This window comes from Chiloscyllium plagiosum, chromosome 13 (assembly GCF_004010195.1).
Source record: "Chiloscyllium plagiosum isolate BGI_BamShark_2017 chromosome 13, ASM401019v2, whole genome shotgun sequence".
In the NCBI taxonomy this organism is placed as follows: Eukaryota; Metazoa; Chordata; class Chondrichthyes; order Orectolobiformes; family Hemiscylliidae; genus Chiloscyllium; species Chiloscyllium plagiosum.
In genome coordinates this window covers 19,502,948-19,518,219 of record NC_057722.1, presented here as the reverse complement: position 1 = coordinate 19,518,219, position 15,272 = coordinate 19,502,948, and the positions used below count along the sequence as shown (strand labels likewise).

General features: G+C 40.0%; 1 protein-coding gene across 1 annotated transcript in view; it reads left to right on the top strand.

Annotated features, from left to right (window-relative positions):
* Window positions 1–10,978, top strand: part of LOC122555811 (parapinopsin-like) — a 72,952-nt gene extending 61,974 nt beyond the window's left edge. Inside the window, exon 4 of the mRNA XM_043701973.1 lies at window positions 9,689–10,978. Coding sequence (XP_043557908.1) covers window positions 9,689–9,940 — 252 coding nt within the window. The 3' untranslated portion in view covers window positions 9,941–10,978. The remainder of the gene's footprint in view (window positions 1–9,688) is intronic.
* Window positions 10,979–15,272: the final 4,294 nt, after the last annotated feature.

The window sequence follows — 15,272 nt, the reverse complement described above, 5'->3', positions numbered from 1 at the left end:
TCATGATCCTCGAACCCAATTTATGTGTTTAAAAATGGATAAGCACATTCAAAAATGTCAGCTGTCACAGTTCCTGACTATTTTATTTTGAAGCATTTTGCATTCTGCTAACACAGGATGAAATAAATTAGAAATATCCTCTCTGTCACCCTCCTGATAACGACGTAATTGAAATTCAGATTTGTGGAACGGAGCAAGGAGTTATTGTAAAATTATGCCACGTTGACAGCTTCTGAGAAAAGTAAGGTAATTAATCCAGAAAAACCGCTTAACAATCATAAAACTTAAAAGTTTCCTATGTTTCTGACAATGCAGTCGCATTCTGCCCAGATTTGCTTCTGACATTTGGATTATTATCTGTGATGTGCCCTAACTAAACATGAATATTTATTGCATACTAAACAGAAACAGAGCAATACACCCTGTAGGGGAATTAATATGATCAGCTTACAACAGTTTTAAGGCAAGTCTATTCTTAAATGGTGTTTTGATTGCAATTGCATTAAGCAGTAACCTGTGAAAAACTTATTTAATTACATTACTTTTCTGTGCGCTATGAATCATCTAAAGTCATGATGCAAGTCCAAATGCCACTGAACCTTTAAAAAGTGTATCATTTTAAACAGTATATTTAAAATTGAGCCAAAAGTTGGTAGCGTAGTGATGTAACCATATCTCTGGCCTGGGTATACCCAGGGGTCTTCAACAATTTCACCCTTTGGTTCCAAAACAAGCAATGATTATTGATATTGTCTGAAAGACATTCTATCCAATTTTATGTCTTAACAGTGCATTTAAAAGAACAAAATGTCATTTATACAATGTACAAAATTATAATATATAAATTACATAAATGCTAAATGAAAATATTTAATATAGGACTATGGACAAATCTGAATGATTCATATATTTTGCCACATTAAAATCGATTTGAAATAATAAAAATAGTAACGGCAGGGAAGGATGAAGATAGGTAATGTTTCAGAGGTGAATTTGGGCTGGTTTGGTGTTGCCTGGGTTATGAGGCCAGAAGTCCAGTTCAGGATCAAATGGAAATGAAATTGAAGTGGGTACAAGGTGACTCTTCCCTCCACACTTGCTGCCAGACCTGTTGAGCTTCTCTTTGATTTCCCAGCTTTTAATTCAGGTTTCCAGCAGCGACAGGTCTTTGTTTCTCATACACTGTAACATGAACTACTTTCAGAGAGGAGAGAATTAGATAGTGAGCTATCATCTATTATTACTAAGTAACAGAGTACTTTCAATCTAGTTTAACCATCAGGAGTGCCTGGGTTTAACGCACACCCTGCAAGGCAACAATACTTCATGCAGCTGTCATGTAATAAAAATGAAGCTGAACTTCACCAGTGTTAGGGTAGATTAGATTAGATTCCTTACAGTTTGGAATCAGGCCCTTCAGCCCAACAAGTCCACACCGACCCTCTGAAGAGTAACCTACCCAGACTAATTTCCCTCTGACTAATGCACCTAACACTATGGGAAATTTAACATGGCCAATCCACCTGGCCTACACATCTTTGGACTGTGGGAGGAAACCAGAGCACCCGGAGGAAACCCACGCAGACATCGGGAGAATATGCGAACTCCACACAGACAGTCGCCCAAGGATGGAATCAAACCTGGGTCCCTGGTGCTGTGAGGCAGCAGATGCTTTGCTTTGACCATAAACATAGCTGATATGGGTAAAGAGCTAGCAGATGTAACATTAAAGAGGCCCTCTCAGATGGACATAAATGACCACACCATAGATTGATGTGCACTGACTGATGTTCTGGGGATAAGATGTTAATTGTAAAAAATCTGAAAAATTGTGACAGAATTGTCATCCTTTTCATGTATTTGCAAGACTTTGCTGCATCTTGTTACCTACGATATGGTGACAATAGTTCAAAAACGCTTAGCATTTAGGACTTTGGGTCCTCTGGTCTACATGAAATCAGGGTCATTTGTGTGATACGCAGCTTCTAGAATGTTCAGTGCATCACACCATGAACCTTCAAATTTGTTTCCGGTGTAATTGTTGGCACAGTCCAAATGATTTTGTAAAATTAGATTAGATTAGATTACTTACAGTGTGGAAACAGGCCCTTCGGCCCAACAAGTCCACACCGCCCCGCCGAAGCGCAACCCACCCATTCCCCTACATTTACCCCTTACCTAACACTACGGGCAATTTAGCATGGCCAATTCACCTGACCTGCACATCTTTGGACTGTGGGAGGAAACCGGAACACCCAGAGGGGGCTCACACAGACACGGGGAGAACGTGCAAACTCCACACAGTCAGTCGCCTGAAGCGGGAATTGAACCCGGGTCTCTAGCGCTGTGAGGCAGTAGTGCTAACCACTGTGCCACCGTGCCACCCACTAAATGTTGCCCAGTAACAGAATCATATCCAATATTACACATACATTTGGAGGCTTAGAAGGTATAGGGATTTAAAACTAATTAGAAGGGAAATGGGGGATAAAGAAAGGAATCTGGAAGAGAGAAATGTAAGCTTACCAAGTGATAGTATATTTCAGCGTTACAGGGCAGCTGTTGTCACATATACTCAATGAGTACAGTGAAAAGTTTACGCATCGCCACTTACAGGTACAGCTTCTTTAGTTACAAGATCTTAGAAAATAGAGAAATAAAATGTCCAGCATTGTAGAAATGGAAGTCCAGAATGGCAGTCTTCCAATCCATACCACTTGGGCACCTAGTCTCCAGTCCGACTGCCACACCAGGCCAAGAGGATGCTATGCTGAGGGCTGGCCTGGCACAACGGGGTGGGGGCACCCTGGGAGGCCACTACGCCACACCAGGCCAGGAGTCATGAACGGTTGGCCAACAGAAAGGGACAGAGTATACAAACATAGCAAACCAGCAGCAAATAAGTTGAAAGATGGACAAAGTATGACAATCTCATAACTCGACATGAATGTACATAGTAATCAAAACAAAATAAATGAAAATACAGGTAAATGGGTATGATCTTACAGCCAGAGACACGGTTACAAGTAGATCAAAGCTGGAAACTAAATATTCATGGGTATATGACTTTCTTGGTATGACAGGTCGAAAAGATGGTGGGATAGCAGCATTAGTATGGGATGAAACAAGTGGTATCGCAAGAAATCAGTTGATGTTGAATTTAAATAGGTTAAGAAATAAGGAGGGAAAGACTGAACTACTAGGAGTAGTCTATAGCCCCTTTAATGTTGGCTATTCTTAGAATGGAAAATAAATCAAGAGATAATAAGGGGCATGTAAATAACATGCATTTTGTTCCTGGGTTCATTTTGTTCATGTGGATAGTGATAGTCAGACTGACAGAGATAGACACGAGAAGAATTCAGAGTATGTCCTGGAATGATATGTTGTGTATACAACCAGGTGTCAGCCCATTTTAGATCTGATGATGTGTAACGAGGCAAGTTTAATAAATTACATCAGAGTAAAAGATCCCTTAGGAAACAGTGACCATAATATGGTAGAACTTAGCATTCAATTTGAGAGAGGAACTGGAGTTGAAAACAACTGTTCTAAGCTTAAATAAAGGTAACTACAAATGGAAGGAGGGCAGAGCTATCAGGATAGATAAAGGAGATAAAGGGATTATATAGTTGGATTTTTAAATGGTATTTCAAAAGGTATAACATATTAGACTAATTAGTAAGCTAAAGGTCATCATTTTGGACAACAAGGTGTATTTCCGGAGGAACAGCCAACTCAGTTTATAAATCAAAAGCACTGAGACCACCAAATTCAACCTGTTTCCAAACAACTCTAAAAAATACTGACTTTGCTGTCTTTATTAATTTGTTAGATTCCAATTTGGCCAACTGACCTTTCCCACTCTCTAATCTGTATTTATGTGTGCAGAGGTTAAAGCTCACTTCATTATTTTAATTAGATGGGTTTAAGTATAAATCTAACCTTTTTGTCAAACGCAAGAAAACCTGTTTTTTAAACCACAGTGTCTCAGCAGTTGTGTGGTCATTAAATTGGCAATTATATCCTTTCCAAAGGAAACAAGAGCCATGGATGTATTCAAATAAGGAGGGACACAGAGGGGAGCAGACAGTAACTTCCCAATTTCTAGGTTAATTGTTCTACAATCTACAGTTAATTCCTCAATGTTGGTGATCCATGTTAATCCAAAGGTTATTTTAATTCTAAAATACGGGATACTATTAAGTGATGGGCCTGGTCTTCAAACTGAAGTAAACTCATTAGAAAAACTCTACATCATTTTTTTTGGCTGACATTTGACATCGGCATAGCAACTGTAACATGTCAAAGTACTCCTCCCCCTCACCACCCTACCCTGCCCAAATCTAATCTTCAGTAAAGTTCATGAAGTATTAGTTTTAGTGGCAAACTTGATGGTCATTCCAACGCATCAGTGTTTAATTTGTTCATTTGACAATAAATACAGTTTATTGTGAAAATGGAACACTCAAACACAACTTAATTATTGACAGCAGCAGTGGGCAATGCACAATTCTGAACTATTCTCCCAGATTGAAGAACTTCAGAAACTTTAAACTTTCACCCAGTGAAGACACATTTCATTGGATTCATTTCCCAAGGTTAAATAAGTAATCTCATAAGTAGCTTTAAACTTTTAAAAGATTTGACAGCATTAGCCACAAAATGTGATAACCTCTGAAAACAGGCAGAGGAATGCTGACAAGTGATGAACCTGTGTCCTTTGATTCAGATGCAGCTAGCAAACAAACTCCTGCTGCCTACTAATGATTGACTGGCTGCTGTTACAACACAGTAGTGAACCCTTCTGCTAATTAAACCGAACACCCAGAAAAGCTCACCTCACCTTGTAATCTGTTAAAGTATGAGTGACAGAGAACTCCCAACTTCCACTATTTAACGGAAAAAATCTCTAAAAGAGAACATTAAACAATAACTATTTACAACTCTAAACCTCTTTTCTGTTAAAGGTTTATAATCTGCCTCCAACTCCATTGCAATATAAACACCCCTATTAAACTTACATCAACTTAATTTTCAAAACTCTTTGGCAGCTGTTGTCTCCAGTGTCTGTCTTCCTCTGGCTGTGATCTTCCTGGGTCGCCTTCGGTCTTTTGCTGCAAAGATGTTTCAGACAAAAAAGGTATCTTTGATGGAGAGAGTGTGGCTGGCCTTTACTTTGACAATGGCAATTTGTTGCTTTCTCTCTGGCTAACTCTCAAAATGCCGGCTTCTTTTATACCCTAAATATCGAATCGTCTCATTGGTTCGATGTTGTCAAAACAGTAAAATTCAAATTTTATTGGGTTTTAGTATCTAGGGCATAATTTAAACTTAGCGAGTTTTGAGAAGGTTTGTAGCCCAGGCTGAGGTTCTGGAAGTAAGTTTTCTTGCTGAGCTGGAAGGTTCATTTTCAGACATTTCGTCACCACACTAGATAACATCATCATTGAACTTCCAATAAAGCACTGGTGTTAGTGACCTGCTTTCTATTTATGCATTTAGGTTTCCTTGGGTTGATCTTGTCATTTGCTGTGGTGATGGCATTTCCTGTTCTTTTTCTCAGAGGGTGGTAAATGAGGTCCAAGTCAATGTGTTGTTGATAGCATTCTGGTTGGAATGCCATGCTTCTAGGAATTCTCATGCGTGTCTCTGTTTAGCTTGTCCAAGGTTGGATGTGTTGTCCCAGTTGAAGTGTGTCCTTCCTCATCTGTATATAAGGATACTAGTGAGAGTGGGTCATGTCTTTTTGTGGCTGGTTAATGTTCATGTATCATGGTGGCTAGTTTTCTGCTGTTTGTCCAATGTAATATTTGTTACAGTTCTTGCAAGGTATTTGTGAATGACATTAGTTTTGCTTGTTGTCTGTATAGGGTCTTTTAAATTCATTAGTTGCTGTTTTAGTGTGCTGGTGGGTTTGTGGGCTACCATGATGTCAAGGGATCTGAGTAATCTGCAGTTATTTCTGAAATGTCGTTTGTTGTGGGGAGAGTGGCTAGGGATTCTGGGTGTGCTTTGTCTGCTTGTTTGGATTTGGTGCTGAGAAATCAGTGGACTGTGTTCATTGGGTATCCGTTCTTTCTGAATACGCTGTATAGGTGATTTTCCTCTGCTTCACCGGAGGTTCACTGATGATGTTATCTAGTCTGGTGACGAAACATCTGAAAATGAACCTTCCAGCTCAATAAGCAAACTTAACTCCATAATTGAAACTGAATGGTTAAATTCAAACAGTTGTGAAAACATAGCAACCAAAAGTCAGGCACTTGTTTCACAGCCAAATATTTTCAATTTTCTAGTGAACTCTGAGACTGCTATTCAGTCACCTGACATGTGCCAGCAAACTCTTAGTGCAAAATAGCTTTCGCTCTCTCTTAAAGGTACAGTACAACTTCATAACACTGCATGCAGCCATTGCTAAGCACATTGCTGAGGTTTTGAACAAGGGCAAGAATCATTGGAAGCTGGCAGCTGATCAAACTAATCTGCATCACTTCAAGCCAGACTGCACCCGTTAAATGCACAGACGTATTTTGACTGGAAGTCATTCTAAAAGTGTATTGGCATGGGGGAGACACAAAGATGAAACAGTCGACATGGCTGAGGGCAGGTGTCATGCTTTTCCAACAACTGCACTGGAGGCTTTGGTGGCTTGAAGTTGAAAGGAGAGCTTTAATTTATTTTTAGAAAGACCAGGCAGCTTTTGACAGAATTTTGTGAAGGTGGTGGTAGCAGACAGCTGTAGTAATCCATGTCAACTGCCTAGCTCCAACTACTTGGATGCAGAGCTGCAAGTAATTCAAGGAGGACTGAAACTGAATGAGTCACACGAATATTGAAAGTCACCAAATTCACCTTTAGTTGCCAACTAGTTTCAAACTGCACAATTCTCAATCATTCATCTGAAGAAAATGATTTGATTTTGCCCAACAGGCATTACTTCACCTTACCCCCACACACTTGGCATTGCGTCAAGCTTCACATCCACAACCCGCAGCTTACACATCGCTGCCAGCTCTTCAGCTGTGACAATCACATCATCCAAATGTACTGTACAGCATTCACAGGCACAATTCCCCATCTCTTGCAGGATGAGGTCGCACTCATCCACTAGGAGCATTAATATGCTTAACCTAAATGGAAAATACGATGCCCTCATTGGAATAACCATGACCAAAGCTATGGCCAGTGGTAGGGCTGGACTTGATGGCAACAGTATGCTCAGACCCCGTTCTGCTTCTCAAAACTTGCTTCCTCCTCATCCCACACTCTATCCTGATTTACCTTGTTTTCTCTTATTGGTCTCAAACACAATCCGATGTCAGCATACAAGAGTTTAGAAACTAGCACAGAGGCAAAACATATTCACATTGAGACACCAGATCAGGGCAGAGGATAAGGATAGCAATGATGCTAGTTCAGCAGAGTGCAAGGGTCACATGGTTTCTACTGCAAAGTACACTGTTGAAGAATAAGATGGAGCAGCCTGTAGATTGTGACGAATGCGTACATGCATTGGCACACAGCTTGTCAGAAAACTTGAAGTCAATGTCAAGGAGCATGAACATTGCCTAACGCTAATGTGCAGAGCTTACAGCTCATAATTTCCAGTGTGCAAATAGTGACCAACTTCATTAGCACACTTGTGAACTGAATTGTAGCACAGTATCTAACTTCTACTGTAGCACAAGTAGAAATTGTTGTATGTGGATCCAGAAGGGTTAATACTGAGCAATTTTATAAGCACAATTCGCGTGATGATCTCAGCTCAAGGAGAAGTGGGAACTAACATCTGATCCTTGTCAGAGTCTCTGTAACAATGTCTGTTGTATCAATGTAAGTTGTAATTGCTAACATGTCTCATACCAAGAGACTCTTCTAGATAGAGGGAAATTACTTACTAGTCTGTCACTCTGCAACAATCGGACTCTGTAGCTCCCTACACTTAGAGGAAGCCTACCATGTGCTCTACATACAACAGTTTAACTCTCCATGCCACATAGGCAGGAGTGATAATATCCCTACCTCTGAGACTGAAGGTCTGGATTCACCTCCCACCCAGTTATATTTTCAACCACCCTCTTCTATCAGGCAGAACATATAAATGCTTGAATACAAATATGAACAGATTCAATAACAGCTTCTTCTCCTCTATGATCAGCCTTTTGAATGGACCTCTCTGTACCTTCTCAGCAGCTGTAACACTGTATCCTGCACTCTGCTCTGTTACACTGTGGCACTTGTATAGTACAATCTACTTGTAAAGCACATAACACAGCACTTTTCACTGTACCTCAGTACACATGTCAGTATCATTACACATCTGAATAGGTCGATTATAAATCTCTACAACATAGGCAGTAGTACTAATTTGATTTACTTGCTCATACAACAGAAATCAGCCAGTAATAGAATTTCAGATCTTCCGCATCCACAATACTTTGATTTTATTTTCGAAACCACCCAAAGGCTGATTGCTACATGAAAGTTCAGACTGAAATCATGGGCATGAGCTGCTATCCTGCAAACTCAGATTGCTGCCATCATAGCTGTCAGTCGTGGCTTGCACAGTAATAGCAACTGGTTTTCCAACAAGTTCTGAGTTCTGAGGCACTGACCCGGGGAACAGTAGAAGCAGTACATGCCACTAATCTGATGGGGATGGCAGCATTTATCATTAAGTATTCAAAGGAAAAAAAGTGAATCCAAATAAAGTGGAAAAGCAAACATTAGCCTAGGAATCACTTAATGTCATGTTAAAGGTACAATGAAAAGCGCTAAGTAGTGTCAATTGATTTTTAAAGCATGGAAAAAGGTCCTTCAGCTCATCATGTCTTCAAGCACCTACTCTCATCCTATTTCCATCACATGACCCATAGCCTTGTGTCCCATGATGTTTCAAGTGCCCACTTAAACACTTCAACTTTGTGATGGGTTCCCACCTCTATCACTTTTCAGGCAGTGAGTTGCAGATATGATTATGATTATGATTATCACACCCCAGGCCAAAAAATAATATTCCTTAAATTCCCTCTAATCCTCCTGCCCTTTTTCTTCAATCCATGATCCCTGGTTATTGATCAGGGGAATACAGATCTTCCCAGCTGTCCTATATGTGTGTCTCTGAACTTTGTACACCTCAATCAAGATCCCCTTCAGTCTTCTCTGCTCTCAGGAAAACAACAACTCAGCCTATCTAATCTCTCTTCATAGTTGAAATGCTTCAGTCTCGGCAATATCCTGGTCAATCTCCCCTGCAACCTCTCCAGTGCAAACACTTCATTCCTATAGTTGGGTGACTAGAACTGCACACACTACTCCAATCGTGGCTCAACTAACATCTTATAGCTCCAACAAAACCTCCCTGTTCTTATATTCAAGCCTCAAGAAATTTAGGTTAGTATCCTATATACCACCTTAACCACCTTATCCTATTGCTTTCCAGGAACTGTGCGCATGCACACCTAGGTCCCTCTGATCCTCTGTACTTTGAGGGGTCCTACCTTTACATTAACAGTTTAATTTATGCATTTACTAATCCTTTAGCTTGTACTGGAAGTCTTTCTTTACTTGACTGCCATGGTGACTATATGATTTATTTTACAATAACTCACCACTCAAGTAATACATTTTACCAACTACTGAAGGTTAATGTTGATGCTCAATTCATTTGTTTGAATCTGTCTAGTTTTACAGATGTTTCAAAGCACTGCTGATCTGTCAGAGTTCACCTGTTAGTACAAGCACCAAAAGTATATCGAAGACTACAAAGAATAGTCGCGATAATCGAAGGAAGAACACCAACTTCATAAAAGCCTCAGTTGCTCAACACACATCTGTCAATAAACACCCATCAGATGGCATGAAAGATAAAGGCAACAACACTTCAAGTGAAAATGCAAAGCCGCTGGTATCTCTAGTGGTACGCTATAATGACTGATCAGATGGAAACCTCTGATGGCAATTCCATGGTGTTTAACATTGCTTTGTAATAACCAGATTTCCCATGAAAATTAGTGCAATCCCAGATGGTGACAGATAAAGAGTCTATAAATCAATACAGGTGAAATTGATTTTGTCTATGATAGTTGAAGAGTATAAAAGGAAACATTGTGGACCAAGGAAACATCTGGATATTAAGGATCGAATATTGACTGACTCTCCAATTCCAGGTTAAACAGTAGATTCACTTTGTCTGGTTCAACTTTTCACTGTGCCTTGGTACACGTGACAATAAATACAATTCAATTCAATTCAAAGGTGTGCAATCAAAATGTAAGTTATCACACTGGTGTTTTATAAAGTAATGAATACCATGGAGTTTTAAAAATAGACATTATCAAAAAGGAAAACTGGATAATTTTTTTTTAAAGTCAGACTTTGGACCTATCCAAAGTTTGTACAATGGTTTCATACATTGTGTTTTGTAGGAATAAATACATGGCATGAAATTCCTCCACCTATTTACTTAGAGGCATTAGCTCATCAATAATAAACAGTCTAAAACCTTGATTAAAATGACCAGCCTTGGGAACGTGAGAAACCTGTTTTACATTCACATATTTTCAAACATAACTGTAAAGAAAATTACATACAAGATGACAAAAATTGCATTTCTATGGTAATGATTTGTAGTAATATTGGCACGTGGACTTGATATTGTATCTTGAAAGCACAGCTGACATTGTTTTTCAAACTAATGTCAAAAGCTGAAACAAGAGTCAACGGAGTGTCTAATACTAGCTTCACTGAAAGATGACATAATAACGTAAGCAACCTTACTATTGCCTCTTTGCTGCATTAGTACAACCTGTTATGTTAAATCTATTTATTTTAGAAGTAGCTGGGCAGAGAAGAAAATTATACTTTATACAATTCATTCAGCTGCATTTTTCCTATCGGAAAATAGAGTCATAGAGACATACAGATGTACAGCACAGAAACAGACCTTAGGTCCAACTTGTCCATGCTGACCAGATATCCCAATCCAACCTAGTCCCACCTGCCAGGACCAGGCCCATATCCCTTTAAACACATCCTATTCATATACTGATTCACATTCAATTTGTTGGAGAGTCGTGCAGTTTTCCAATCTGCTTTAGATTGTCAACCTTATTTATAAATAATCAATCTGTAAAACACTGAAGTTATGAGAGGCAATGGACTGGAATTTACATTTCTTCAACTAGTTCTGATTTGCCTGGAGTTTTTTGGAGGGATTCTCACCGTAAGATTTAGCATAATTTCACATAATATCTTATCAATAGCACCATATTAACTACTGGCTGCATCCCATAGCATCCTACACATCTGATCTCACCATACCAGACATTATTCAAGAAACAATTCACCACTCATTAGATTATCTGCCAAAAGACCAGCAGCCCTTGCACCCATGTAATCTTTTAAAGGCAGCAGTCCAACATTTATAATTAGTGTTGTCCTCACCAGCAGAGTAATGATACAGCAAACACAAAGTCATGCTACCTACCAGTATGGCTGAAAGTCCCTCACACATATCATCCCATTCCCTCAACCTAGTCATGGCTTAACCACTGCACCATATAGTTACCTATCTGTAGCTACAGTCTGTCTCTCTCTGTCATCACTACTCTGCCCTCAGTGCTAATTGGAGACCCACAACTTGTCACTGTCCAGTATTGGAACACGACATACAGGAAAACATTGGACAATTGCAGACACAAGCTTTTATTTACTGCAACCAAAAGGGAGCATAGACAAAACTAGAGGCTCAAGGCCACCCCTGACAATGCAAACCAAACACTGGCACCATAACCAATGGCTAGTGCCCAGTCAGGATGGTCTGCTGCACCCAGCTCTCATCAGTGGAACTGGGTGTCAATCAGGTTCTGTCCAGCTTGTAGCACCTAACATTGCTGAACTCTGTCATTACAAGGAGAGCTTCATTTCCCCAGTGTACTTCTCCTCCTCCTCAGACAACTGTTTCCATTTCCCAGCTACTCAGCATCCAGAGCATCACCCCGCTGCCTCTTCCAGCATAGCACAACAGGATGATGTGGCACACCTTATCCGATCTGTACTGGAGGGGTCTCCCCACATTCATCACCAAAAGTGGCTCAGCAGCACCACTATTGGCCCGGTCTGGCTGAACCCTAAAGCACACAACTGCTAGACTGGGGAACTGATGAGAGGAATAAACAATATTGAATTTTCTTCACCAATCAGCCTGCTGCAAATGAATCTGTGACAGTATTAGTTGGAGGAGCAATAGTGCACACTAGGGCACTTCGCAAGACCAAGTAGGGATGGGCAATAAATGCTGACTCAGTTAGTGCAGCCCATAACCTTTAAATGATCAGAAAAAACTAGGTGGCATGGTGGCTCAGTGGTTAGCACTGCAGCCTCACAGCACCAGGGACCTGGGCTTGATTCCCGCCTCAGCCGCCTGAGTCTGTTAAGGTTTCCTCCGGGTGCTCTGGCTTCTCCCACAATCCAAAGTTGTGCAGGTTAGGTGAATTGGCCATGCTAAATTGCCTATAGTCAGGGGTAAATGTAGGGGAATGGGTCTGGATGGGTGACTCTTTGGAAGACTGGTGTGGACTTGTTGGGCCGAAGGGCCTGTTTCCACACTGTAGGTGATCTAATCTAGTACTACAGAAATCACAAAAAAAGGGTGGCACAGATAACACATGAACTGCAAAACAATTATTGTTGTCATGAGGCACAAATAGTTTCACTGCTTGATATTAAAATAAATTGATTTATACACCTCGGTCTAAGAACCCTGATCTGAACATTTCCCTCCCATAGCTCCAGCTGACTGAGCATAACTTTAGCATCATGGAGCTGAAATCAGAAGACATAGATCATATCTGGGGTCAAGTCTGGGTAATCTCCATTGATATAACCAGCATCATAATAAACAGTTTATATTTATGCACTGAAACATGGTGATAGAAAGGGGTCCAGAGTTCTAACCAATTTTAAACATCAGTACAGATAGAATGATTGAACACTAACATTAGCTCTGGATCACCAAAACTGCTTACTCCACTCTTCTTGGACACAAAACTTTGACAGCTAGACGTTCAACCACATCATCAAATAACAATGAGGCGCAAGAAAGATATTTTACTTGATTAAGTCTAGTTATCAGTAATTTTTGTAGTCTTTACGTACATGGACAAGGACCAAGTGGTGAATCCAGCTATTGTGTGCCTCCATAAACAACGATAAAGTAGCTATAATCTATATATCAGACTCACCCGAGAGTGCTGGTAATATCCCACCATACAATTGCAGAAAGTCTGTTGGAAGTAATCAAGAATAAAGTCCTGGCCAACTCTTCTTCTCTGAACCCAGGGGCACTGAGCGTAATGATCATAAACTTTCCATCCTAAAGAGAGATGGAATAATTCAGCAAAACAAAATTAAACAGGATTTGAACAGTAGGCTTTCCTGGGCTGTAGATACTCTCTGAATAAGCCATTGTGGACAGGAACTTCTTCATTATCTATCTAATGCTCAAAAGACCACAGTTGCCATATATTATCAGTTCACTAACCTGAAGGCTTACTGAAAAGACGATTATGGTAGTTAGAATCTATGTTCAATTTAGCATCTTGTTAAAATGTGTCTGTGATAAATGCCGTGGTCAAAGCACTTATATTTTAGCATGTTTCGTTCTTAAGGTTAAACTCCTGTTTTTGCTGCTTGTGAGCTGAAAAAAATGATGCTGCTTGTGAGCTGAAAACTATTGAATTAATGTTGTCTTACAAACTGGTGTTAAATCTTATGTAACTGAACTTCAATCAATGTTGCCGTTTACTGACTTGCTCTTCTGAATGCCATTCTTAAATTGAAGCTGACTTCCAGTTGTTAAGAGTTGAAAGCAGTAAAACAAAAACAAAGTTAGCAGAGAGATTGAAGAGATTAATACTAATCTAGCTTTATACTGGATCAGATCTTTAAGATATATTGCTGCGTTAGTTTGCATCTCTGAAGGCATGTTAGAAATTGACTAATTTTTTGCAGGATCAATGGAATGGCATTGACATTCAAAGCACAAACGTACTGCTTTTGGACTGCGGTTTAATGTTCTAACATTAAAAATAGAAGCTTGTATCCACTTATGATTTAAATGCATCGTAAGATATTTTGGCTTGTCAAGTAAGATATGTTGAAAGATATCTGATTTTCATTATCAATGATAATATATTTCACTTCGGAGTTTACATGTGCTTCTTGATGTTTCTGACTGGTTCAATGTCATTACACTTTAACCTATCTAGAACTTGTAATTAGTAATTGTGTTGTAAACTAATATTCCCAGTTTGTTATCTGATCAGATGTCAGATCCAGAGAGTTGGTCAACATAGAAGTACAAATTTTTGAGAAGATTTGTAGCTCAGGTTGATGATAAGTATGTAAATTAGCTCGCTGAGCTTGAAGGTTTGTTTTCAGATGTTTCGTCACCATGCTAGGTGAGAGTCTCTGGTGAAGCGCTGGTGGTATATCTCGCCTCTCTATTTATAGGTCTTGGTTTATTAAGGTGGGCGATGTCACTTCCGGTTCTTTTTTACTAGGGAAAGTAGATGGGATCTAAATCGATGTGTTTATTGATGGAGTTCTGGTTAGAATGCCATGCCTCTAAGAATTCTCATGCGTGCCTTTGTTTCGCCTGTCCTAGAATGTGTGTGTTGTCCCAGTCTAGAAATGGGAAGGACACCATCAACAATATCCTGACAGGCATAAAGTTCACAAAAGAGGAGGAGAATGACAACAGGCTCCCATTCCTAGATGCGACAGTTGAATATACAGTTAACAGAGACCTTCAAACCAGCATCTACAGAAACATAACAAACAGACCAAATACTTAACTTCAGAAGCAATCATCCCAACACCCACAAACGGAGCTGCATTAAGATAGTATTTCAATGAGCTACATTGCACTGCAGCACCTAAGAACTACAAAAAGCAGAAGAAAAATATCTATCCATCGTTTTCAAGATAAACAGGTACCCAATAAACACAGGAGAAAGTGAGGACTGCAGATGCTGGAGATCAGAGCTGAAAAATGTGTTGCTGGAAAAGCGCAGCCGGTCGGACAGCATCAAAGGAGCAGGAGAATCGACGTTTCGGGAATAAGCCCTTCTTCAGGAATGAGGAGGGTGTGCCAAGCGGACTGAGATAAAAGGTAGGGAGGAGAGACTTGGGGGAGGGGTGTTGGGAATACGATAGGTGGAAGGAGGTTAAGGTGAGGGTGATAGGCCGGAGAGGGGGTGGGGGCG